Source organism: Drosophila persimilis, unplaced genomic scaffold, assembly GCF_003286085.1.
Source record: "Drosophila persimilis strain 14011-0111.01,24,50 unplaced genomic scaffold, DperRS2 tig00000002-arrow-pilon, whole genome shotgun sequence".
NCBI classification, from domain to species: Eukaryota; Metazoa; Arthropoda; class Insecta; order Diptera; family Drosophilidae; genus Drosophila; species Drosophila persimilis.
Genome location: NW_020825289.1, coordinates 7326803 through 7350223, shown reverse-complemented (window position 1 = coordinate 7350223; position 23421 = coordinate 7326803). Strand labels below are relative to the sequence as shown.

The 23421-nt window shown below is 47.8% G+C and overlaps 9 protein-coding genes across 13 annotated transcripts; 4 read left to right on the top strand and 5 right to left on the bottom strand.

Annotated features, from left to right (window-relative positions):
* The first annotated feature begins 94 nt into the window (after positions 1–94).
* Positions 95–3533, top strand: LOC6590502 (tyrosine-protein kinase Shark). Of its 2 annotated transcripts, none has more exons than XM_002016053.2 (5): positions 95–205; positions 320–813; positions 883–1404; positions 1466–2696; positions 2755–3533. In XM_002016053.2, the coding sequence occupies exons 1-5, from the start codon at positions 130–132 to the stop codon at positions 3246–3248; spliced, it is 2817 nt and encodes a 938-aa protein (XP_002016089.1). In that variant the 5' UTR covers positions 95–129; the 3' UTR covers positions 3249–3533. The 2 variants fall into 2 exon arrangements, with proteins under 2 accessions (XP_002016089.1, XP_026841998.1); XM_026986197.1 differs by having other exon boundaries at positions 96–205; positions 1469–2696.
* A 141-nt stretch (positions 3534–3674) lies between these two features.
* LOC6590501 lies at positions 3675–4303 on the top strand. The gene is made up of 2 exons (XM_002016052.2): positions 3675–3701; positions 3758–4303. Exons 1-2 carry the CDS (start codon positions 3675–3677, stop codon positions 4226–4228), a joined length of 498 nt encoding a protein of 165 aa, XP_002016088.2. The 3' UTR covers positions 4229–4303.
* LOC6590519 (lipoyltransferase 1, mitochondrial) lies at positions 4302–5936 on the bottom strand. Its single transcript, XM_002016051.2, has 3 exons — positions 5343–5936; positions 4741–5202; positions 4302–4682 (listed from the first exon to the last, which is right to left on the bottom strand). The coding sequence occupies exons 1-3, from the start codon at positions 5922–5924 to the stop codon at positions 4512–4514; spliced, it is 1215 nt and encodes a 404-aa protein (XP_002016087.1). The 5' UTR covers positions 5925–5936; the 3' UTR covers positions 4302–4511.
* Positions 5937–6201: 265 nt separating this feature from the next.
* Positions 6202–6660, bottom strand: LOC6590518. Its single transcript, XM_002016050.2, has one exon. The coding sequence runs from the start codon at positions 6407–6409 to the stop codon at positions 6215–6217; it is 195 nt and encodes a 64-aa protein (XP_002016086.2). The 5' UTR covers positions 6410–6660; the 3' UTR covers positions 6202–6214.
* Positions 6661–7613: 953 nt separating this feature from the next.
* On the bottom strand, positions 7614–8171 carry LOC6590517. Of its 2 annotated transcripts, none has more exons than XM_002016049.2 (2): positions 7994–8171; positions 7614–7907 (listed from the first exon to the last, which is right to left on the bottom strand). In XM_002016049.2, exons 1-2 carry the CDS (start codon positions 8129–8131, stop codon positions 7797–7799), a joined length of 249 nt encoding a protein of 82 aa, XP_002016085.1. In that variant the 5' UTR covers positions 8132–8171; the 3' UTR covers positions 7614–7796. The 2 variants fall into 2 exon arrangements, with proteins under 2 accessions (XP_002016085.1, XP_026841643.1); XM_026985842.1 differs by having other exon boundaries at positions 8024–8170.
* A 265-nt stretch (positions 8172–8436) lies between these two features.
* On the top strand, positions 8437–10338 carry LOC6590516 (ubiquitin carboxyl-terminal hydrolase calypso). The gene is made up of 2 exons (XM_002016048.2): positions 8437–8680; positions 8736–10338. Exons 1-2 carry the CDS (start codon positions 8491–8493, stop codon positions 9971–9973), a joined length of 1428 nt encoding a protein of 475 aa, XP_002016084.1. The 5' UTR covers positions 8437–8490; the 3' UTR covers positions 9974–10338.
* LOC6590515 (protein clueless) lies at positions 10143–16914 on the bottom strand. 2 transcript variants are annotated; one of them, XM_002016047.2, is made up of 7 exons: positions 16557–16913; positions 14295–15399; positions 11955–14214; positions 11765–11890; positions 11483–11698; positions 11203–11414; positions 10143–11128 (listed from the first exon to the last, which is right to left on the bottom strand). In XM_002016047.2, the coding sequence occupies exons 1-7, from the start codon at positions 16738–16740 to the stop codon at positions 10924–10926; spliced, it is 4308 nt and encodes a 1435-aa protein (XP_002016083.1). In that variant the 5' UTR covers positions 16741–16913; the 3' UTR covers positions 10143–10923. The 2 variants fall into 2 exon arrangements, with proteins under 2 accessions (XP_002016083.1, XP_026842537.1); XM_026986736.1 differs by having other exon boundaries at positions 10154–11128; positions 11955–14247; positions 16557–16914.
* Positions 16915–18453: 1539 nt separating this feature from the next.
* LOC6590514 (spermatogenesis-associated protein 20) lies at positions 18454–21402 on the top strand. Its single transcript, XM_026985346.1, has 4 exons — positions 18454–18689; positions 18755–18892; positions 18953–20419; positions 20480–21402. The coding sequence occupies exons 1-4, from the start codon at positions 18544–18546 to the stop codon at positions 21147–21149; spliced, it is 2421 nt and encodes an 806-aa protein (XP_026841147.1). The 5' UTR covers positions 18454–18543; the 3' UTR covers positions 21150–21402.
* On the bottom strand, positions 21358–22773 carry LOC6590513. 2 transcript variants are annotated; one of them, XM_026985347.1, is made up of 2 exons: positions 22686–22773; positions 21358–22529 (listed from the first exon to the last, which is right to left on the bottom strand). In XM_026985347.1, the coding sequence occupies exons 1-2, from the start codon at positions 22743–22745 to the stop codon at positions 21747–21749; spliced, it is 843 nt and encodes a 280-aa protein (XP_026841148.1). In that variant the 5' UTR covers positions 22746–22773; the 3' UTR covers positions 21358–21746. The 2 variants fall into 2 exon arrangements, with proteins under 2 accessions (XP_026841148.1, XP_002016081.1); XM_002016045.2 differs by having other exon boundaries at positions 21358–22526.
* Positions 22774–23421: the final 648 nt, after the last annotated feature.

The following is a 23421-nucleotide window of genomic DNA, read 5'->3' as shown; positions in this document are numbered from 1 at the left end:
TCTTGCAAATGAGACGGTATATTTTGGTATATTTCTGAGGGTCGTCACAATTCATGAACAAAAAGGAAGTTAAAACAGATTTTCTAATCTGTTTAATCTAAAAAAGGATACCAATTAGATGGCCATACAATGAGTCGCGATGATCACATGAAATGGTTTCACGCAAATTTATCTCGCGAGGCAGCTGACGATCTGTTGAGGCAAGGCAAGTAGAGACAGAAAAATTTGTGTGTTTCAGAGTCCGAAAAGAGGGACGTGGGCGTGGTGAATGAAGCCTAATGAATGGTAATTTCAATTGATTGTCCCCCACCCACGGCAGGTTACGAGGATGGTACATTTCTGGTGAGGGAGAGCAGCACAGCAGCTGGCGATTTTGTGCTGAGCATACTCTGCCAGGAGGAGGTATGCCATTATCAGGTGCGACGCCATGGGGAGGATGCCTTCTTCTCCATCGACGATGAGATGCAGACAAAGATACTCCACGGGCTGGAGACTTTGGTGGACTACTATCAGCAGGGGGCGAATGGTCTGCCCACGAAGCTGACGGTTCCGCTGATTCGTGATCCGCCGCCGCACAACACACGCAGGCATGGCATGACCAATCTACTGCACCGTGCCACCAGCAAGAACGAGAGCAAAGTGGTCTTTGAGCTGCTCAAGTGTGGCTACCGCAACTTCGATGCCAAGAATCAGCATGGACAGACGGCCCTCCATCTGGCTGCGCTGCACTGTGATGAGGACATCCTGAAACTGTTGCTGGACGCGAAAGTACAGGTCAATAGCTCAGACTCCTTCGGATGCCAGCCGTTGCATGTGAGTGTTTGAACTTGGTATTGATATTGAGGTTATTTGCCTGCTAATACTTGCTTCTATCCCACACAGTATGCTGCTCGGAACAAGCCGGCCAGTTTCATACGCACCCTGATCTCTGCCCAGGCCAATGTCCAGGGCAGAAACTTAGAGAATGGATTCGTACCGCTGCACGAGGCAGCCAAGCACGGCAATCTGGAGGGTGTCCGGGAACTGTTGCTGGCCGAAGCTCCCCTGCTGCCGCGCACCAGCTCTGGCGAGTTTCCCTTCGATCTGGCCAAAGAAGCGGGACAATCAACCGTCGAGCAATTTCTGCTCAACTACAAGCTGCCGCCGGCAAGCACCACCAGAGAGCAGTGGTATCATGGAACGCAGACGAGAGATGAGGCCGTGGCCACACTTACGCAATATGCCAAGGAACTGTTGGCCAAGCAGCCCGGTGTCGACACCTCTGGCTGTTTCCTTGTGCGCTATTCCGAGTCCCCGGCGGCGTCTGGTTTGGTATTGACCCTTCTCAGTGATCAGGTGGTGAAAAACTTTCGCATATCGCAGGCTTATCTCTACACGAACGGTGTCAAAGTGCAGTCTGATGAGGTGAGTGATGATATCCAGCAATTTATTTAACAAAATTCCAAACCCAAACACTGCCTTCCAGCAGAAATTCGTGTTCATCGATGACGGTCCCTACTGGCCCAGCCTGGAGCATCTGATAGCCAACTTCATGCGCTTCTCGTATGGCCTGCCGGTTAGCCTTAAGTATGCCGTGCCGCCCAAGCCGAAGCCGGAGGTTCCCTCATTTGCCACCATACCACGTTCTGCCGTGAAGCACAGGACGACGCCACCAGTGACGCCGCCTTCTCCTTCGACCAATCAGCATGTCCCCGCCTTGTCCATCACGAAGAAGAAGCAAAAGGAGAACAGCAGCTTCGTGTTCAACACTCTGCGCCTGACGAACCCCAGAAAGGCTCTGTTCGACATGAACAGCCTGCGCAAGAGCAAATCCAAGAACAAACGATCCGAGTCCGAGAGCAGTGTAAGCGGATCGCTGGCCAAGACGGAGCGGGAGCAGGAACTCCAGGCAGCTGCTCCAATGCTCAAAAGTCTATCGTTCTCGACGGAGTTTTCCAACTTCAATGTGGATGCAGATGGAACAGGAGCAGCAGCCGACGGAGAGCTGTACAATGTCCCCAGGAACAATACGCCAATCGAGATTGACTTGCCTCCAATTGCCCAAAAGACTGAAGCAGAAGTTGAGTATTTCACCAAGAGCGATGTGGCCATTGAGCGGGAGCGTGCCGGCCAGTGGAACGTCACTGGGTATCAGCATACCGTTGATGTGGTCTGTATGTTTGATCAACCGATCAAGACTCTGCCACCGGCGGCGACGCGCCTTAATTCCCTCATCTCTACCGGCTCCACTGAGAGCGAAATGGCTGGCTACCTGCAACGGAAGTGCAGCGAAACTCCAACCACGCCCACTTCAGCCGCTTTGGAGGCGGCAAAGCTGAGATTTTTCATCGACAAAGAGAATCTACTGGTGGAGAATGAAATCGGCCACGGGGAGTTCGGCTCTGTGCACCGGGGCTGGCTAGTGAAGAAAAGCAGTGAGGGCGGCGGTTCCATGGAGTCGTCCCGCCAGGAGGTGGCCATCAAAATGCTGTGCGATGAGCACAGCAACAAGCAGGAGTTTCTGCGCGAAGCCTCTGTGATGATGCGCCTGGAGCACAACTGTATTGTGCGTCTCATTGGCATATCGAAGGGGGATACGCTGATGATGGTTCAGGAGCTGGCTCCCCTGGGCTCCATGCTCCAGTACATACTCGATCACAGCGCAGAGATCACGGCCAACACAGAGCTGAAGCTGTGGGCATCTCAGATTGCTTGCGGTATGTGCAAAGTCTCGACAAGGTCGTAGGACAGTTCTCAGTTTAACTCTCTTTCCAGGCATGCATTATCTGGAATCTCAGCATTTTGTACACCGTGATCTTGCTGCCAGGAATATTCTCCTGACCGCTCGCCAGCAGGCGAAGATCAGTGACTTTGGAATGTCGCGCTCCCTGAGGCCCGGCAGCACTGAGTACCAGTTCACACAGGGTGGTCGGTGGCCGATACGTTGGTACGCCCCGGAGAGCTTCAATCTGGGCGTCTTCTCGCATGCCAGTGACGTGTGGTCGTTCGGCGTGACCATCTGGGAGATGTTTGCTTTGGGAGCACCTCCCTATGGCGAGATCTCCAATGTGGATGCCATCAAGCTGGTGGACAGTGGAGAGCGTTTGCCCCAGCCCGATCTCTGCCCTGCCTATATCTATGCAGCAATGCTAAGCTGCTGGAAGGAGCATCCCAAGGACCGACCAACCTTTGCCTATCTAATGGAGTTCTTCACCCGCGATCCCGACTACCAAAACCTGCCCGATTTGGTGCAAACCGTTCATATATAGCTCGGCTCCCCTCCCTGAGTGGACTCCACCTTCGTCCTTCTGTTTTAAAGTGCAATTTTTTAATGCTTTTATCTTTTGTGTTTGGTCCTTTACTCTCATATTTATTGGAGTATTATGATTTATCTAATGGGGCTCGCAAACTGCGATTGTTATCCCCTTCTTTTCGTTTCCCCTGCACAAAGAGTATTTCGCGAGTCCCGATTTATGTATATGCATGTATGTATAATCTGTAATAATCGTACAAAAAATGTGTCAATTGAAAGTGCCTTAAAAGATTTATAAAATTAATTTTTATATTAACATTTACAAATCATTATTTGGTTGGCACTGATATTGTTGCCACTATTTATTCACTCACACTCCACGAACCACATGGTTGTTTGTTCAATGAATAATATGAAGATAATATTGCATTTAATATCGTTGATGCTAATTGCACACCTATTCCTATTGGTAAGAGATTCTGCCAAACAATCGTCATCTCAGCTCATCTCATTTTGAAAATGCAGTTTCAATTGCCATGCAGCGATGCCAAGAGTATCTCCATTGTTCCAAACTACCAGGAGATCGCAGGCAAAAACTCTTCCAGGAACTCCACCCACAATGCACTCGACCAGAAGACAAACTCCACCAGCAGAAGGCCTCCATCTTCATCCGATGCCCGTTCTGCTACTGCTCCGGCCCCCGTCGTCAGCATTAAGCGAATTAAGCGAGCCAGGACAGATCTGCCGAAATATACATTCACGTTCGATCAGGCGCACCTGCCCTGCGACTATGACGTTAGCGGATCATATAAATTTATGGATGATTTTCCCAAATACTGTAGAGATTCGTATGAGCAAAGATTCATGAGTGAGGCGGAATATCGCATGTACATGCTGTATCAAACGGAAGGCTTCTTCTTTGGCCAGTACCATGAGCGCATGATACGCTTCGAGAAAGATGTCCACACCTTTGATTACACGGACACGGGCTTTTAGGTATTTATATGTGTTGCTGTTTGTAGCAATTAAATTATCGGTTGACAGTGTCCTCCCTGGTGCTTGTTCTTGCTGCGGTTTCTAAACATTTATATAGAAACAATTTATTGCAGTTCTTTGTATACAAAACGTGGATAACAAAAGTTAGTTGTTTTAGGGTTTGTATATTAGTTGTAAACTAGGTTAGTAATATGGTTTCGTGGATATACTACATCTATGTTAGGCGGATTAGTTGGACTAAGTAATGGTTTGTTTGTTTTTTGTTTCGCTAAGAAAGCTTCAATCATCCGGAGCCGTTCATTGCCTGCTGGACATTCAATGCAGTCACGAGCTTCAGGGCGCCCATTATGCCAGTCAAGTTCTGCTCGTTGTAGGCCTTGCCCTGGAGGGGAGTAACCACGGGGACAGTCTCCTCGCTGTGCGGCAGCTTAATGCCGATTTCTTTCATCAAGCCCTGGGCGGAAGAGTACAATTAAAGGAGGGGATATAGCTTAACAAAGTATTGCACTCACGGCCTCCACTTCTACGGTCAGCTTGAGCTTCATGCCCTGTTCGTCGCCCTTCAGTTCGAGTTCCTTTTCGACGGTGAACTTCGGTGTCTTTCCAATGACCCAATCCCAAGAGCTGTAGTTGGACCGAAGCTCTTCGATGCCAGGGAACCATTTCTCTGTGGGATTGATCAGCTGGAAGCCGCGTTGCTGCATTGTCTGTACGCTTCCGCCATCCTCCAAAGTTGTGGCCACCGTCCTAAGATATTCGTATCCGACCGCGGAGAGCAGCTGCGAGACATTCACATTGGGATTCACATCCACCAGATTGCGTATGGGAGAAGGCACTGAGGCTGTGGCACGACTTATGTAGTTGGCTGGCTCCTTGACCAGAGATTCCCCCAGATGCAGCTTGTTGGCGCTGGCCAGAATGGTGCAGTGGTGATAGGAGTTTGGGCGTCCCAGCTTGGCGGCTGTTCCAGAAATCTGTAGGCGGGCAAAAGAGTATTAATATATACGGGTATCAATATACGGGTACAGCCGTACGTAGAGGTGATGTGCTGACGTCAGTGCAAGGTCAACTAGGGATCAGTGGCTGATAAGAAGCTCAGCTTCCCCCTTCTTACCTTCTTGTTCCTTATCACGATGTCGTCACGCTCATTGATCTCCGCCTTGATGGCCCACTCGCGGAACAACGCTCTTGTTACGATATTCAAATTGTACTTGCGATCATACCGCTCTCTGGGAGTGAAGAAGGTGCAATTGAGATTGCCACGATCGTGGTAAACAGCACCGCCCCCGCTGTTGCGACGGGCCAGGGTGATGCCACGCTCCACTAGCTTGGATACGTTCGCTTCGGTAAACGGATTCTGGTGACGGCCAATGACCACACACGGATCGTTGGCCCACAGCAGTAGGACGTGATGGTGGCCAAAGTCAAAGTTCTTGTACAGCCAGTCCTCCAGGGCCAGGTTGGTGAAAATGTCATTCGACTGTGAGATGAAGACCGATTTCTTTATCTCGGCATCGGGCACAGCTGGTGGGGCTTGGCGCTGCTTGCTCTTCTTCACAGCTGTGGTGGGGACTGCTGGGGCAGACGACGGTTCACCTACATTGCTGCTATCAGTCGAGGCGAGGCGCGTGATTTTGGTTCCAGATGCCAACAGCAGACGCAGCTGGCTCGAATTGCGACGCAAGAGCAAGCTCATTGTGGCTGGCTTTCGGGCTGTTTTCACGAGGAAGTTGAAAACTGCTTCGGTTGCCAAGCAGGGTGACGAGCGGGTTGCAAGCAGCGAAGTGCACTTGTAACCAAAACAAGGTCAAAGATGTCGGCAAAAGCTCGTAGCGGTTTAATTGTATTTTCTATTTTTGTTGTTCTGTTGTTGTTTCTGTTTTTCTTTGTGCGGTTAGGTTGAATTTTGATTGAATTTACTATCTACTTTAGCTAATATAGTCGGTTTATATTCGTTTGGTTGATTGCTTTGGTCTTAGGTGGACTTTAGACTGTTGTTGCTCTGGGCTCGCTCGCCTTGCCTGTGTTTGCAGCAACCGAACTGGCGGAGATCAGGTACTCGTGCAGAGCGGGGGTCTGGTGCAGCCACTTGAAGGTTTGATGGAGACCACAGACACGCTTTCGGAGACCCAGGCAGTCCTTGTTGCAGCAGTTCTCTTGCATACTACGCTTCACACCCATCCAAAAAAAATCAAATCCGAAACAATCAGAATTTGGGGCCAGAAAAGACGTTCTTTTCTTGGCAATCGCAGAAGTTCTTTCGGTTTTCCTTCCACTAGATACTTCGAAACAACAAAGGATTTTTCTGCTGAATTGGAAATTTTCCACTCTTTGTTCGCGACGGTCAACGGCACGCGGGGCGGGGGAAAATGAGCGGGGGGCAAAACAAACAATTGGCTGGCGCGGCAACGTCTTCTTCACGGGAAAAAGCTAATGCAGTGTGACCGCGGACTTGTCGATCTTGTCTATGGTCTGACCCTCAGAAATATGCGTCACAAATTTCGAAATATACTGTAAATATACTGACTTATATTTGGATTCAAACTCCATCATATTCGCCGTTTTTGATATTCGGTTGAATATTACTAGATAATTAGGACCCTCAGCTCTAAACTCATAAATTTATTCGATTATTAAATAAATTTCCTACAAGACTGGTCATTTGGAAGTTCTCATCTTTATTGGTTTGTTTGTAAAATATGGTCTAAACAAAAGCGGCTTAACAAAAATGTCCACTTAATTAATTTCTTTGCATGGTAACTATACGCTAACTACACATTTTCTTCATATTAACTACATTTGTATGTAATTGCCAAAAGGTAAAGTTTATGAAGGCGACAGTCTTAGCGCCGTTATCTACTTTTTGGCATAGATTTTTAAGGCAAACGATCAGTAATTCGATGCTTTTCTATTCGCTGTGGCCTAGGATATGGCTTTAAATAGCAATTCTACACGATTTCTACCTTGGTGCATTGGACAAGAGGGTGAGTCCATAACGCGTCTTAAAGCGTGTTATGAAAAGCATAAAACTTGCAAGGTGTGTGAGCTAGACATGGTGGCAAGAAAATCAGAGCAAGACCGCGAATTTGTCGATATAAAATTACTGCATAAAGTCTAACAAGGATATTGTCGATGGGCGCAGTCTAATTATCTACTACCAGAAGCCGCTGTAATGCCAAAGCAGCCCCTCAGAGCCGAAGTCTTGGCCATTTTGTTGGCATAGTTGAAGATTGCTGAAGGCATCTTTCAGACTTGGCGAAGATCACATCGCTCAATTCCATGTCCTGCAGATACGTCGACTCCACCAGGATCTTGACAGCTGAGGAATGAGAAGACCGCACTCGTCTGGCTCAGCAAAGTTCTGGGCCAGACGGGTGAGCAGGCATTGTTTTATTATATGACTGTGACTATATTTTCTTCTTCAAGAATTTAGTAGTAGGTTTAAGAGAACTATTTTTTTACTCTAAAGATGTGACTTTGTTGACTCAATCAGCTCCTACATTATCTGGTGATTCAAGACAAGTTTATTTTATAAATAAGACATTTTCTCCGAGCCCGCGTTGCAGTTTTAGTTTGGTATGCCGCCGTTGTTGATGTACTCCGCTTCGAGTGGGTCTATGGGTTTGCGTGCAAAGCGTGCCGGCAGTTCCCAATCCTCTATGGCAGGACCTCCAGCCAGCTGGAAAAACAGCAAATTAGTGTGTTCCAATGCTTTTATACTACAACACATTTTGTTTTTCTAGTAAATGGGCTTAAAAAGTTAACCTTTTTGCCTGCTGCTGGCTTTGAACTTGCCTGCTTATTTGCAGTCTGTGCACCGGCCACGGCCGCACCCAATCCTCCTTTGCGGAACTGTATGAGCGGCACACGCTTGGCCAAACCAATAACCGTGGGACGAACCATTTCTCTATGGGAAAATTTTGTATATTTAGCAAAAGTTTGAGAAAAGTTAGTATGGCTGTTCCAGTTACGTGAATAACAGCTGACTGTGAACGATGAATAGGGCTGCCAGATCTTCCAATTGATTGTTTGTTCACATCTCTATCTTACTATCGACTGGGTTTCTATCGCAAAACTATAACTCTTCTCTTCGATACGATTTTGGCACATCTCTAAAACCAAACAAAAAGACAACAACTTTTTATACAAAATACTGCCGCAAATAGCAACAATTTGTTCGGAATTCCTTTTCAACCGTTAATCGGTTTCGTAAACGCCATCAATAGCATTTTAGCAAAAGTATTTTGGGGCGGCTTCTTACAATGAACGTCGCAGCAGGCGGTCCTGGTACGGCCAGTGCGAGTACGACTGCAGCAAATAGCATTTTCAACAATTCTTTGCTGGCATCGGCGACGGGAGCTACCACCATGCCGATGGCCCAACTGGCGGACGGTTGGCTGGAACTGGAGTCCGATCCTGGCCTCTTTACCCTGCTACTAGAGGACTTTGGATGTAATTAGTAATGGCTGACTCTCATCCCACCATATTAATGTTCTTTCGATTTCAGGTCACGATGTTCAGGTGGAGGAGGTGTATGACCTCCAGAAGCCGATTGAAAGCCCTTACGGTTTCATTTTTCTCTTTCGCTGGATCGAAGAGCGGCGTGCACGCCGGAAAATAGTGGAAACTACCGCTGAGATCTTTGTTAAGGACGAAGAAGCCATATCCAGCATTTTCTTTGCCCAGCAGGTTGTGCCCAATAGTTGTGCCACCCATGCTCTGCTTTCCGTCCTGTTGAACTGCAACGAGAATAATTTGCAGCTGGGCGACACGCTGAGTCGCCTAAAGGTCCACACCAAAGGCATGAGCCCGGAGAACAAGGGATTAGCTATAGGCAACACCCCGGAGTTGGCGTGCGCACACAATTCGCATGCCATACCGCAGGCCCGACGTCGCCTAGAGCGAACTGGCGCTGGTGTCGCCAGCTGTCGTTTCACTGGCGAAGCCTTTCACTTTGTCAGCTTTGTGCCTATTAGTGGTCAACTGTTTGAACTAGACGGCTTGAAGCCGTATCCCATGAACCATGGCGGATGGGAAGACCATGAAGACTGGACGGATAAGTTTCGTCGTGTGATGGCGGAAAGATTGGGTATCGCTACGGGCGAACAGGACATACGCTTCAATCTGATGGCCGTTGTGCCCGACAGACGGATTGCAATAACTCATAAATTGAAAATGCTACGCACCAATCAGGCGATCGTCTCAGGGACACTGCAGAAACTACTGAAAGCTGACGAGCAAGGCGAATCGGGAAACGGTGATCAGCAGCGCCCGGACACACCCACCACACTTCTAGAACCAAGCGCCTTCACTGCAAAGGATCTTCAATTATTGCTCAAGAACCTTGACACAGAAATTGCCATCAATGAGCAGAATTTGGCGGACGAGAACGATCGCCGACACATGTTTAAAGTGGATGCCAGTCGTCGGACTCATAATTACGACAAATTTATATGCACCTTCCTCTCCATGCTGGCCCATCAGGGCGTTCTTGGCGAGCTGGTCAGCCAGCATCTGTTGCCCTCGAAGAAGGTTAGTGGCCAAAGTGCTGCCAATCGAATAAGCAAACAAAACAGTGCCGCCTCGAGTGCAGGTGCCAATGCTGGAGCTGCTGCTGGAGTCACGCCCAAGAGTCAGCAGCAACAGCAGCAGCCGCAGACTGCCGCTTCGAAAAATGGCAAATCTCCAGGAAAAACTCCTGGCAGACGTCGAAAAGGACGCAACAAGTGCAGGAAACGGAAGTAGAGGTTTAGTTTTATGTATAAGTTTTTCTAAATACATTTCTGCATTTACTATACATATGTACATTACGAGATATGTATGTATGTATGTTTGTTGATGCACCGCCATTCCAGAATTGAACAGAATTTGTTCTTCACGGGAGACATCCAAAAATACGACAAACGGCTTTGGCTTGGCAGCTTCTTAAGTTTTATTGATCATTTTTCGGATCATTTTAATAATAAAAAAACCATTTTGTTCATATGATTAATGTTCTGCAAGTCCTTGACACAGCAAGGACGTCAGCAAACGTGTATGCATTATAAGTAATATAATGTTCTGATATATATATATGATAGTTGTATAACAAAAACGTACTCATTCAATAATTCTCTGGTCTCTTTTTGCCAATTAAGCGCAACACCCTATGGTTACGCTATGGTAAAACATTTCATGCACTCGATGTGAAGCTGATTCTAACGGAAAACAATGAATGCAATATAGTAGGATGTGTGCAATCAATTAGCAATTATTATAAACTATAAAAGGCATTTGATGGCTTCTCAAATGGTTAACAAAACAATGTGTGTTTAAAAACAAGAGACAACTTTCTGTCTTACAGCTGGTTTGGATAACGATGATGCTTGGGGGGTAGTGACTGACTAACTGACTGACTGATAGTTTGCTTGACTAAGCCTAAAATATTTTATTGGCATATACCGCATTAAGGGTTATATCCGTTCTATATGTAATGTATTACTATGCGATGCTATGTGTGTGAGCAGTACAAGAGCAGCCTTTTTAAAACACGCAGACATTTATGTTATTTTTGTTTGTTTAACATGCTGGTTGACGTTTCAGTTTGTTCAAACTTTGATGTTGTAATTTAGCAGAGTCCCAAAATACGTTTGGCGATACGATACGATACGATTTTGTGACTATGTTGGAGCTGTTGTGGTTTGCTTGTGGAGTGTTCAACTCGATACGGCCACTTTATCGCCATTTGTAAGCTGCTGGGCGGTTGCTGCCTGCTCCTTATTATTGTCCTGTGGGGCCAAAACCTCAGATTCTCCATTGTTATTGGCAGCAGCCACCATGGATTTGATCGCCTCGTTCACGTCGGTATTGGCTTTCATACGCTTCTCAATCTCGCTGCGCACCTTAACAATGTCCCTTTGGCTGTGTTACGAAAAAGGCAAAACGTTAGCGAACAAGTTTAGATTTATTATCCTTTACTTAGGTACAAGATTTACCTAATTTGCACAAACAGTATCCCATTGATTGTGTTCAGCATCTCCAACACTGAGCCCATCGAGGGCGGAGTAATGTGTATGGGCGGCAGGTCGCTAGTCAGCTTGCCATTGGAATAGATATCGTTCATCTTGCGCTGCAGGAGCACAGCTTGCTGGGTCAACAGGCGTAGACATTCGGCCGAGTCCCGTGTCTTTTCATGCTTCTCACCAAGCTAAACGAAAGGAGAAAAAGACAATTGAATGCCATTTTCCGCTGCCTCGCTCCCGGGGTACGCCTTACCTGTGACTTGTAAATGGAGTAAGTCTCCTTCTCATTGTTCAACGCTGAGCGGAAGTCGCCCATGCACGACTGTGTGCGAGCCATCAAATGATAGCTGACTGCCACATGCATTGCCTTGTTGCCAAAGTATTTCAAATTCAGTTTCAAGGCGTGCTCGATGAAGCGAAGCGACAGCTCATACTCTCCCAGCGCATGCAGGATCAAACTGATGTTGCTCTGAAATCAAAAGAAAAAACCAAAGCTTAAGACCCCGTGTTCAATTCACGTTCATTCAATGCTTACATCAATCAGAGCCACCTCCGGATGATCTTCACCGCAAGTCAGCACCAACAGGTAGCGGGCTCTGTACAAAAGTTTCAGGGACATACCCACATGTCCGTTGGCAAACGAATAGAGCGATAGGTGAGTCTGCAACAATTGTTTCAATTAACTGAATGAAGAATATGATCTGGGACGGGACTTGATTGCTTACGTATTCTAAAATGGTCGATGGATTGTCAATGCCATTTACGCGCTCACTCATGATAACCGCACGCTGCTGTATGGCCAAGGCATCTTGGGCATCGCCCAGCAGATAGCTGAGACGGGCCAGCATCCTCAGACATGAGCCGTTCTCCTGGTGCATAGCGCCAAAGACATTGTTGAGGAGATTGAGAGCTTCGCTGATCAGCTCGTAGCCCTCCTTGAACAGACCCTGCTGTATCTTGGCCTGGCCCGTGGTGTAGAAATTGTAGGCATCGGATGCCCTTGGGCTTATGTGCTTCACCACCGGGAACACATTGACGATGTCATCGTCGCCGAATGTGGGCTTGTGCTTGGAATCAAAGTTGTACTCGCGCAGGAGCACCTGAATTCCCACCTTCAGACAGAAGGCTCGCAGAAGGCAAATTCTCATGATGCCAAACTTATTCATAGCACTGTCCATGGAGTCGCAGTCGAGATCCCAGTCCCAGTAGGCCTTCGATTCCTTGCGTATCTGCTGCCACAGCGAACGCGGTGTGACCAGGGTCCAGTCGTAGGCGTTTGCGGAGCTGGAGGAGGATGTTGTGCTGCCACCATTCTGGTTGATCGCCGGCTGCTGTTGTCCCTTGCCGCCCTTGGAGGACTTGTGCTTGTTGTGCTTGCCACCGTTGCCACCACGCTTCTTGTGCATCTCATCGTTGCTGACGACAGGATTGATCGGGCCATTGGTCAGCAAACAGTTCAGAAAGTGACTGATGGCGACGGACAGATGCATGGGGTCGGTGCTCTGCATGTAGGTGTAGTAAATGTGTTTGGTTGCCCTCACAATTAACTCCATAACGGCAATGCGGTACAGGTAGTCCATGCGAGGCATCTGGCCCAGCGTTTTGATCACCTTGCCCAGATACCGAACATTGATGCCGTGACTGTGGAGAGACTCTGTCAGATTCTGGCCATCAATAGGGGGCGAGGAGTGGGACAAGTGCTCCTTGACAAAGGCGGGTATCTGTTTGACCACAAGGAACTCGGCGGCATCCTGAACGAGCAGCTTTTGCTTGGCCACCGACCCGGAGGTGCCCTCTTCCCCATCAACGTGGCGTATGCCCGGAGAGAAGACGTCAGGATTGAAGCGAAAGTCGAATTCCTTTTCCTTCATCGAGCCAACAGCGGCACATGCCTGCTTAACCACCTCGGCAGCCTGAATTTCGTTGGAGGTGGCCACATTCGACTGGGCTTCCCGTATGGCATTGACCATCGCCTCGGCGTTCTTTGTTTCGACAGGAGTATCCTTCTCCTTCTCATTGGGAGTTTCATTTACATTTAGATTCTCTTTGTTCTCTTTTTCGGCCTCTTCTATGGCAGGCAATTGTTTCTTCTCCTCCGACTGTGTTTCCTCGGGCTTCTTCGCATTGAGCTGCTGCAGATGCACGGCAGCGATCCGAATGAAGTTCACGTACCGATCCTCAACGAAGGCCTCCAGCAGCTCCTGCCTGAGGCAGCACAACTTATGGCGATGCTCGATGGGGAAGCCCATTTCAACAAGCTCCGTGCTGAGCTTGACTTCCTGCAGCTTCAAGAAGTTGACATCTGGCGGGAAAGTGCGCAACAGATCGAGAATATAGTGTCTGCCATCGTTGCCAATGATGCCCTTGCACTCCACCGAAGAGCAGAGCTCGACAGGCTCATCTCGCTCGTTGTAAACGGAATGGGGCAGGATTTTCAGATGCTTGCCCGCCTGCCGCAGCAACTCCAAATACTTGGGATGGCTCAGAACAGTCTTGCCAAAGTCTATAGATCCGTAGACAACGCTCTGCTCTTGCTCGCGCTCTAGGATGCCCGGTATTATGGACTGGGCAGTCACTCTGTAGCCGCGATAGTCAATCACCACCGTGCCCAGGGTGTACAGTCCCTCCACATCCACAGCATTGTATACCCTCACACCATGAAGGTCATAGCGCGGTGCCACATAGGCGGCGTAGTCACCGCCCAACTCCTTGTAGTGGTCCCTCACATCGAAGCCCAGAGAGAAGAATATATTGTTCCAAATGAACATCTGCATCTTGGAGTCCTCCCCGGGATTTATGGCCAGCACATTGCCATCAATGACGGCCATGGCTCCCCTGGTTGCGGCAGTGACAAAGTCCCCGTGGACTTTGAATATGGCGCGCTCGCGAAGCAAGCGCTCTGGCAGTGTCTTGCGAGGAAGTTCACGCGTTGTCTGCAACTCCTCGTTCCAGTCACGTGTCTGGCCGGGTATGTGCTCCTCGTAACTGCACGAAACAAACGAAAGACCACCGCCAAGACTGTGAGTAAAGGGTCAGTTGGGTTGGTTAAATGTGGCGCCACTTACCCCAACTTTGAGCTAAAGGCATCCTCAGCACGTATGGCGTCTACGGTGTGCTCCAGATTGGGGGCCGCCCACTGGTACACCTGGTAGGGTGTGGCCACCCTCTCGAAGGCATGTCGCAGTGTGCGACGCTTCTGGATGGCCTGGAAGGCACGTCGGAACGAGGGCGATATGTGGGAGAGCAGATCGATGAGCGAGTGACTCAGATAGCTCGGATTGTCTGGCTTTGGGTTGAAGGTGTCGTCCGTGGACTGATTTATGAAGAAGCCCCTGGAGCAGGCGGAGATGTGATAGCGCTTCTCCTCCATGGTGATGACGTACAGATACATGAGATCGCCGTGCAACTTGCGGGGACCAGGCGGCGGATTCCACGCGGACGTGGTGAGCACCTTCAGGGCCTGCGGCCCTTTTGCGTTCTTGAAGTTCGGATGAAGGGGCAGCAGTGGCGGCTCAAACACTCCGGGGGTCACATAGTCCGGCGGTGTGCAGTCGACAGAGTCGGGGCGCGTCTTCTTCTTGTCCAAGAGATCGCCCTGCGTGATCGTATTCAAGTAGGTCAGCGAGGTGCATTCAATGCCATTATATGCATCAGCGGGATCCAAATTCTTCAGCAGATCGCGCACATGACGCACATGGATGCGTGCCTCTCGCATGGTGTACGGCTCTTCTACCACTTTGATGGTGGAACCTGACTCTAGCTGTTCGATCGTTTTCAGCTCGGCGAAATTGTCGAGCGTCACGTTGTCCAGCTGCAGGGAGAAACAGGTCCTGTGGCACGACTCCTCGCGATCCATTAGCAGTTGATGGATCTCCTGGACCAACTCCATGCTGGACAGCTGCACGGTCAATAGCTCTGAGCCGGGACAGCTGATGTTCACGTGAATACCCGCATCGTGCAGGGCGTCCAGGTCAATGTCCTCCGTATCGAGCTCGGCAGCGTCAGCCTCATCGCCGCCCTCCGCCTTTTCGTCCTTGACTGCCACCACATTTGCATTGGCGTCGGCATCGGCGTCACCATCTCCTTCGGGTTTCTTCTCCTCGACATGTCCATTGCTCAGAGCGGCTTCATCTGTGGATACGGGTGGGCTTTTGTTGCGGTTCTTCTTGCCTGGAGATTGAATGGGGTTCTGGTCAGTATTGTCATTTAAATGGCGGATATAGAATTGGGGTCCAATTCGGTAGGGTAGGAGTGGCGTGCTCAAAACCGCACCCATTTTGAACTTTTGACAGGGCCCCAGGCTGGACTCTTTTGTCTCTCAGATTTACATAACAGCATGTTCGTTTACTGGTGCCGCTCACTGTGTCTGCCTGTATCTGATGGTGCACGTGTGTGAGTGGGCTTGAGTGTGCAGTGCATGAAACAAAAGGCAGAAAAACAAACAAGAAAAAGCACGCCGCTGATAAGGCCAAAGGGGCCGGCCGGGTTCGGGATCGGATTTGATTTCGATTTCGAAGAGTCCCAGACCAGACGGTAAACGAACCCGATCTCCTTTGATTTTCACCAGAGAAATGCTTATTTCGACACCGGCCTATGAGATTACAGCACGGGAACGAACTGCGCTGAGGGAAAGCAAGAGTGGAAAGTAAACACGGAGAGCGGGTAAGGAAAACACCTCTCGCGACGCGTTGGTGGAAAAAAAGAAGAGCGAGAAGAGGGCAGGGGTAGGGGCAGGGGCAGGGAGCAGGCAAGAGTGCGGTAAGAGATAGGGCGATACGATGCGTCGAAATTTTGTAGAAAACATGATTTACATAATTGTCGAGTAATTTGTGTTTTGTTGCATGCAGTTGGGGCAGCTAGCACGTGTTAATTGTAGGTTAAACTCAACAAGAAATCCTCCTCCTCCCAGTCGCAGTCCCAGTGCCAGGGGTTAATGAACAGTGGGGATCGGGTGAACAACATGTGCGTTGCCGTTGCCATGCCAAGAAACACATGCACATACGCGGGCACGAAGACACAGACGGCAAACGAACGAAATGAAATATTGTAACTTCGAATCCAACACACATTTACACTGCAATTGTAACGCACGCGGTTCCTGCAGCCTATCGCGAGGGGGAATGGAATGGGGGGAGTAGCGAATAGCTAGAGCTAAAGGCAGAGACAGAGGCAGAGAGAACGGGCGCCGGGCATGATAGGGAGAAAAAACCCATTACGTAATGTTAAAAATGTTATGTGATTCGATTTTGCAGCAATAATATTGAGGTAGTTTCCATGGACAGCACTGGAGGGTAGGGTAGGGCGGAGGAGGGTGAAGTTGAACGCACCTTTCTTCTTCGTTGCGGGGCCATCGGCAGCAGTGCCATTGCCATTGACCAAGTTCTGGCTCTGATTCTTTTTACTGCCGGCCAAATTGTTGTTCTCCTTGGCCTTGTTGGTTTTTGTTGTTGCAGCCGCTGCATCTCCCGTCACCGCTGAATTTGAATTTTTGCTATCCATCTCAAGCGCCATGGTATTAGCCTGCTTCTATTCAAAAACACACAAAGTTCTTTTCACGTTTCTGCTGCTGCTGCTGCTCTGTCTTCGGGCCCGACCGTGTTATACAACTCTAACCGTTTGCCACAGCCGAGTTGACGATTTTGATTTATTTAATATGAACTATTCTAGATAACAAACGTGGTGAGTGTTGTGTTGAATGACTGATGATTTCATTAACATTTATGACAAGTAGATCTTGTTTCTCTTTTTCAGCACATTATACTTTATTTTATTTGATTTTGGACCGTTTTAAATAGAAAAAGTTATGTTGTTGTCGGCAGGCCAGTGTGACCGCTGATCGATACAATATACCGCCCGACCCTCAGAAAAATACCGAAATATACGACTCATTTTCAAAATATACCGTAAATATACTGACGATTTAAAGTTCCATCTTACGAATTCCACGTTTTTGTTTTTTCGGCGAATATTACTAGCTAGATAGAACAATTAGCCATGCCCACATAATTTTATCCGATTAGTGAATAAATTTTCTACTTAACTGGCTTATTTTTAATACTTGCTTTTGCTTGGATTTCGCCTGAAAAAAGGTTTTAGCGAAAAAGGTCAAACACATAAAACGTAAGAGAAAAATAGTTTATTGCTATTATTATTATTTGATATGTCGTTGAATAATGCTGGCTAACTAAGACCCTTAGCTCTGCCTATATAATTTTAAGCCACTGATGAATAAATTTTCTACAAGATTAGCTACTTTTAAATTCTCCTCTTTATTTTATTATATCTTAAACCAAGGTTTAAACAAAAAATATCAACAGAAAACAAGCAACGTAAGTATGGAGTATGGAAAGTAATGTAATTTCTTACTTGTAGCTTGTCAACCGGAGTATGGGCATTTGTCATATGTTGAGTGTCTTGTATAAATATCTCAATACCTATTCTTGGCCTCTATAAGAAGACAATTAGTAGAAAGATATCGTTGAAATAGCTTAAAAATAGAGGCAGAGATGACAAACATTTCCTCAAACCTATAACATCCACTTCTCCAGGGTATTCAGAATGCTGCTCAATCTGCGGCATGTTGAGAGACAATGCTGCTCGATTTCTTGGTGCGATTTTTTGTGCAACCAGGGATGCCAAACTTGTTTACATTTCCGTTGGTTTCAATTTGGAGTATATTTTCGACTTTCTTTGCACAATAGATTTGTTCAGATCAGTTAATTATTGGGTACGTATTGGTTACGACTGCCATAGATAAGGGTACTATAACTAGACTAGCGTGGGATTGGAAGATCCCAAAAATCAAGGCAAAGGTGTATGAATTCTGGCTGTAGTTAGACTAAATTGATTAGAATATACATATATATATATATATTCACCAAATGGTCATATAACACCAGAATTAAAGGCAAAGATAAATTATGTTTCCACCATTTGTGCGAAAATTAAGTTTTTCAACACGCACAGCTGATTCAGAGCAGCGCGCAAATACGCAATACGTTCAAAGTATAATTTTGCGGCGCTGTTGCTCCGCTGCTACCAGTTCGACTACGCAGCCTAAATAGATTTCTTGCCTTATATCTGGTTTCAATGCTTTAACTTGAACTGTAGCTTTGCACTAATAACGATGTGTCGCCAGCCCTATGCAAATGTGATTACATCGCTGCCGCCAGCCCTAGTCACACAGCTGATATGCAAAATAAAATAAAAACATTGCCATAGTTAGTCCCAGCTTCGACGCGTTTGCACACGTTGCACTTTTATCGGCCCAGTGAAAAGAAGGCGCTTTGATATACCCACCAACATCAATTTGATATGTTCAGAAGCAAAACACTCTATCTCTGGATACGAAGTAATTTGAAAGCGGCAAGGAACCTTCACGTATTTTCGTCACTCGCAGCAGGCGTAGCACCCCAGACGCCACCGAGCCTGTTCCATCGCACTTGGCGTAGTCCTATCGAGTAAGGGGAACACACAAAACTGTAGTTTGTAAATCAAGTTCAAATCTCAATTTATTGTCAAATAGTTGGGGAGTAAGCCAAAATTACCGTGGAATGGCCAGTGGAGGAGAAACTGACGCGCAGGCTCCAAAGGCTCCAGGCAATCGATTAGTTTCTTCCAAATCTCCATACCTTTTACAACATGCTTATAATCCAGTGGACTGGTGAGTAAACTAAACAAATAATATATTGAGCTGTGGAATAAACAAGTCAATCCATCGTAGGTATCCCTGGGGCGAGGAGGCCTTTGAACGTGCCCGCACGGAAAATAAGTTGATCTTTCTGTCCGTGGGCTACTCAACCTGTCACTGGTGCCATGTCATGGAGCACGAATCGTTTGAGAATCTCGAGACAGCTGCTGTTATGAATGAACATTTTGTGAACATCAAAGTGGATCGAGAGGAGCGTCCCGATATTGACAAGATCTATATGACATTCCTCCAAATGACCAAGGGCGGCGGTGGCTGGCCCATGAGCATCTGGCTGACACCCGACTTGGCTCCCATTACCGCTGGGACCTATTTCCCCCCAACAGGCCGCTATGGAATGCCTTCATTCAAAACTGTCCTTCTGGCCATAGCCCAGCAATGGCAGACGAATCGTCAAACACTCATTGAGTCAGGCTCCAGCATTCTCAATGCTTTAAAGAAAAACGAAGACGCATCCGCTGTTGCAGAGGCTGCTTTCGAGCCTGGCAGCGCCAGCGCCAAGCTAGCTGAAGCTATCGGTGTCCACAAGCGGCGGTTCGACCGAACGAACGGCGGGTTCGGCACGGAGCCAAAGTTTCCCGAGGTGCCTCGCCTTAATTTCCTCTTCCATGCCTATCTGGTGAGCAAGGATGTATCCGTGTTGGACTTGGTTCTGCAGACACTAGATCACATTGGTCGCGGCGGGATCAATGATCACATATTTGGGGGCTTTGCGCGCTATGCCACAACTGCCGATTGGCACAACGTGCACTTCGAGAAGATGTTGTATGACCAGGGACAACTAATGGCGGCCTATTCCAATGCCTACAAGCTGACAAGGAGCGCAACCTTTCTGACCTATGCAGACAAGATCTACAAGTATATAATGAAGGACCTACGTCATCCCCTGGGTGGATTCTATGCCGGCGAGGATGCCGACTCATTACCGGACCACAAGGACACCGTCAAGGTTGAGGGAGCTTTTTATGCCTGGACCTGGAACGAAATTGAAGCGGCCTTCAAGGACCAGGCCAAGCGTTTCGATGATGTCTTGCCGAAGCGCGCCTTTGAGATCTATGCCTTCCATTACGGTCTCAAACCGAAGGGCAACGTCCCGACCCACAGTGATCCACATGGCCATCTTACCGGGAAGAATATACTCATTGTGCGCGGATCGGATGAGGAAACCTGCTCGAACTTTGACCTGCAGCCGGAGAAACTTGACAAATTACTGGAGACGGCAAACGACATACTGCATGTTCTGCGGGATCAGCGTCCGCGACCACATCTGGATACAAAGATTATCTGCGCATGGAATGGCCTTATGTTGTCTGGTCTCTCCAAATTGGCTAACTGTGGCACAGTCAAAAGAGAGGAGTACATCAAAGCGGCCAAAGAACTCGTAGACTTTCTGCGTAAGGAGATGTATGATCCGGAACAAAAGCTGCTTGTCCGATCGTGCTATGGAGTAGCTGTGGGGGATCCAACCCTAGAGAAGAATGAGTAGGTTCTCCACCAGACGATGCATAGAAATGCCATAGATAAATATTCCCAACTTTTCAGATCACAAATCGATGGCTTCTTGGATGACTATGCCTTTCTCATCAAGGGTCTCCTCGACTATTACAAGGCCTCACTGGACCTCAGTGCCTTGCGCTGGGCCAAAGAGCTGCAGGAGACCCAGGATAAACTCTTCTGGGACGAGCAGAATGGTGCCTACTTCTTCTCCCAACAGAATGCCCCTAATGTGATTGTTCGGCTAAAGGAGGGTGATGACGGGGCTGAGCCCTGCGGCAACAGTGTCTCCGCCCGCAATTTGACACTTCTCTCGCACTACTACGATGAGGAGACCTACCTTCAGCGAGCCGCCAAGTTGATGAATTTCTTTGCCGACGTTGCGCCCTTTGGTCATGCTCTGCCCGAAATGCTGTCGGCTCTGCTCCTGCACGAGAACGGACTGGATCTGGTGGCCGTGGTGGGGCCCGACTCGGAAGATACCAAGCGTTTTGTGGAAATCTGTCGAAAGTTTTTCATACCAGGCATGATCATCTTGCACGTGGACCCCCTCCATCCCGATGATGCATGTAATCAGCGGGTGCAGAAGAAATTCAAGATGGTCAATGGCAAGACCACAGTTTACATTTGCCACGACCGCGTGTGCCGCATGCCCGTCACAGATCCCACGCAGCTGGAGGAGAACCTGATGGCCAACTTCTTTACCGAGCGCGTCTGAATATTGGATATTACTCGAATTAAGCCCCCTGAATTTTATTGTTAGTTATGTTATTGTTTACGCTTTCAAAGCGCAGATCGGTTCTCCGAGAACTTTGTAGATGAACGTATGTACATAGAAGTAGACACATGGACGTCTATTTTACCTAAGAAAAAGTACCGCAAAATTCGGGGACTCCCGGAAGAAACATCCAAACAGCAGTTAATTCTTCTCTTCTCAAATACATGCAACACATTTTGTGCTTTTATTGGAATCGTTCTGTTTTTGTTTTTGAAGCACAATACGAGTGCAGCCGTCCGGCTACTCCTGCTCCGCCCCAGAGGCGTAAAAACTAAACTAAACTAAATGCTCTGCCCTGCGCCGCGTCCTCCGTCTGAGTCGGAATGGGACTCAGAGCCGCAAGGACGCGACGGCAATCGGCGTAGAAGGGAACTAAGTGTATGGAGAGAACAGTTCGGTAATAATAATCGTAATAATAGTAGTATGTAGTAATAAAAATAATTTAGTTGAAATTCACATTCATCACATTGGTTGGCCAACCATCTCTGCCAAGCGCGTGCCTCTGATGGAGCTCGCCGCTGATGCTTTCGTTGCCTCTCAGGTGTCAGCATCGTTGAAGCTCATGGCCGCGTCAAAGCTGTCGACAATGGTCTCCATGCGCTCGTGATGCTCGAACCTGGCGAATTTGCGCTCCATGCGGGTGTACGAGTGTCGGCGGGAGTGCCGTGTTCGTCTGAAGAAACGGAACCGCGTGTCCTCCTCCTCCTCATCGTACTCCGGCGCCGACACTGAATCCTCGTCCGTTTCGCGCAGGAAATCCTTGGGATCGCGGTGAATCTTGAAGATTTTCGTCGCTGTCGCCGTCGCTCCATGCAGCTTAGATATGGTTCGCGATGCATTAATGATGCCGCGATCCGCCAGCTGCAGTTGCTTTGAACGATTCTTGATGGCCGTGAGGCGATTCGTAATGGACACAACGTTGAAGAGCTTGGACAGTTCAGAGTCGACGCAGCGCGACTCTCGACGCAGGTTCTTACCATTTTTTACATAGATAAAATGATTGAGTTGATTGTCGGCCGTGAGACCGGCCGAGCAGGTGGGCGAGCTGGAGCTGCAATTTCCATTGCTATTGCTATTGTTGCTGTTGGCGCTTGTCAGCAGCGTAGGTGTGGAGGGCGGCGCAGGCGGGGGAACGTGGGGCATTGTGTAGCAACGCTGACGTCCCGGTCCCGCTGCTAGTCCAAACCCAGGTCCCGGTCCCGAAACGGGCCCATCGTACAGGTTCGTTACATTATACCGGCTCAGTCGGCATGATGGCTCCGGCTCGATTTCTCCGATTTCCTGGTCGTGCTCCCGACTACTGGGCATGTCCATAGCCTGCTTTCCGTGGGCAGGCAGAAATTTGTGTTTGTATGTGTGTGTTTTTGCGAGTGGGTGGAGACGACGGCGACGGGGAAAAAGTAAGGGCGTTGTAGCAACCATAACACACAGAAAACGTAGCCGCTATAGCGGTTGCAAGTGGTAAAAACTATTTACCTGCAGCAAGCCCTCAACCTCCATGTACTGGCTCTCCGTCAGACGGTGTGTTTTGTGCATTCAGTTAGTTGTTTATCAAATTCAGGTATTGATATATGAAATTATTATTATGATTGCAGTGTGGCCGCAGATTTGTCGATATTTACGGTCTACCCTCAGAAATATACTAAGATATACGTAGCAAATTTCAAAATATACGGTAAATATACTTACTAATTATTTGTATTCAAGTCCTATCATATTCTCCGTTTTTAATATTCGGTTTAATATTACTTGATAGTTAGGACCTTCAGCTCTGAACTAATAAATTTATCCGATTGCTAATTCAATTTCCTACAAGACTGGTCAACTTGAAGCTCTCATCTTTATTGAATTGTTTGTTAAATATGGTTTAAGCGATGGTGAAGCCCAAAACGTGTTTTAAGAAATGTTGGAAAATACTAGAAAATACTATTTTTAAGCTAGACAAGGTGTCCAAAATCAGTGTAATCGCGGGACTATTTAGCTCGGACCCTCAGAAATATACCGAAAATACGTTAAAAATTAAAAAAAATTAGATATTCAGATCATTTCTAAACTGGAGCAACAGCAACAGTGTATATAAAGAATATAAGCATATAAAAAATTCTATCATTTAAGTTCAACATTGACCTGTTCAAGCGATGTCAGACTTGAGGATGCCCACTTTTGTTCCTTCTTTTGCAGGAACGATCTTGTCGTAGATAAGGTTTCGATC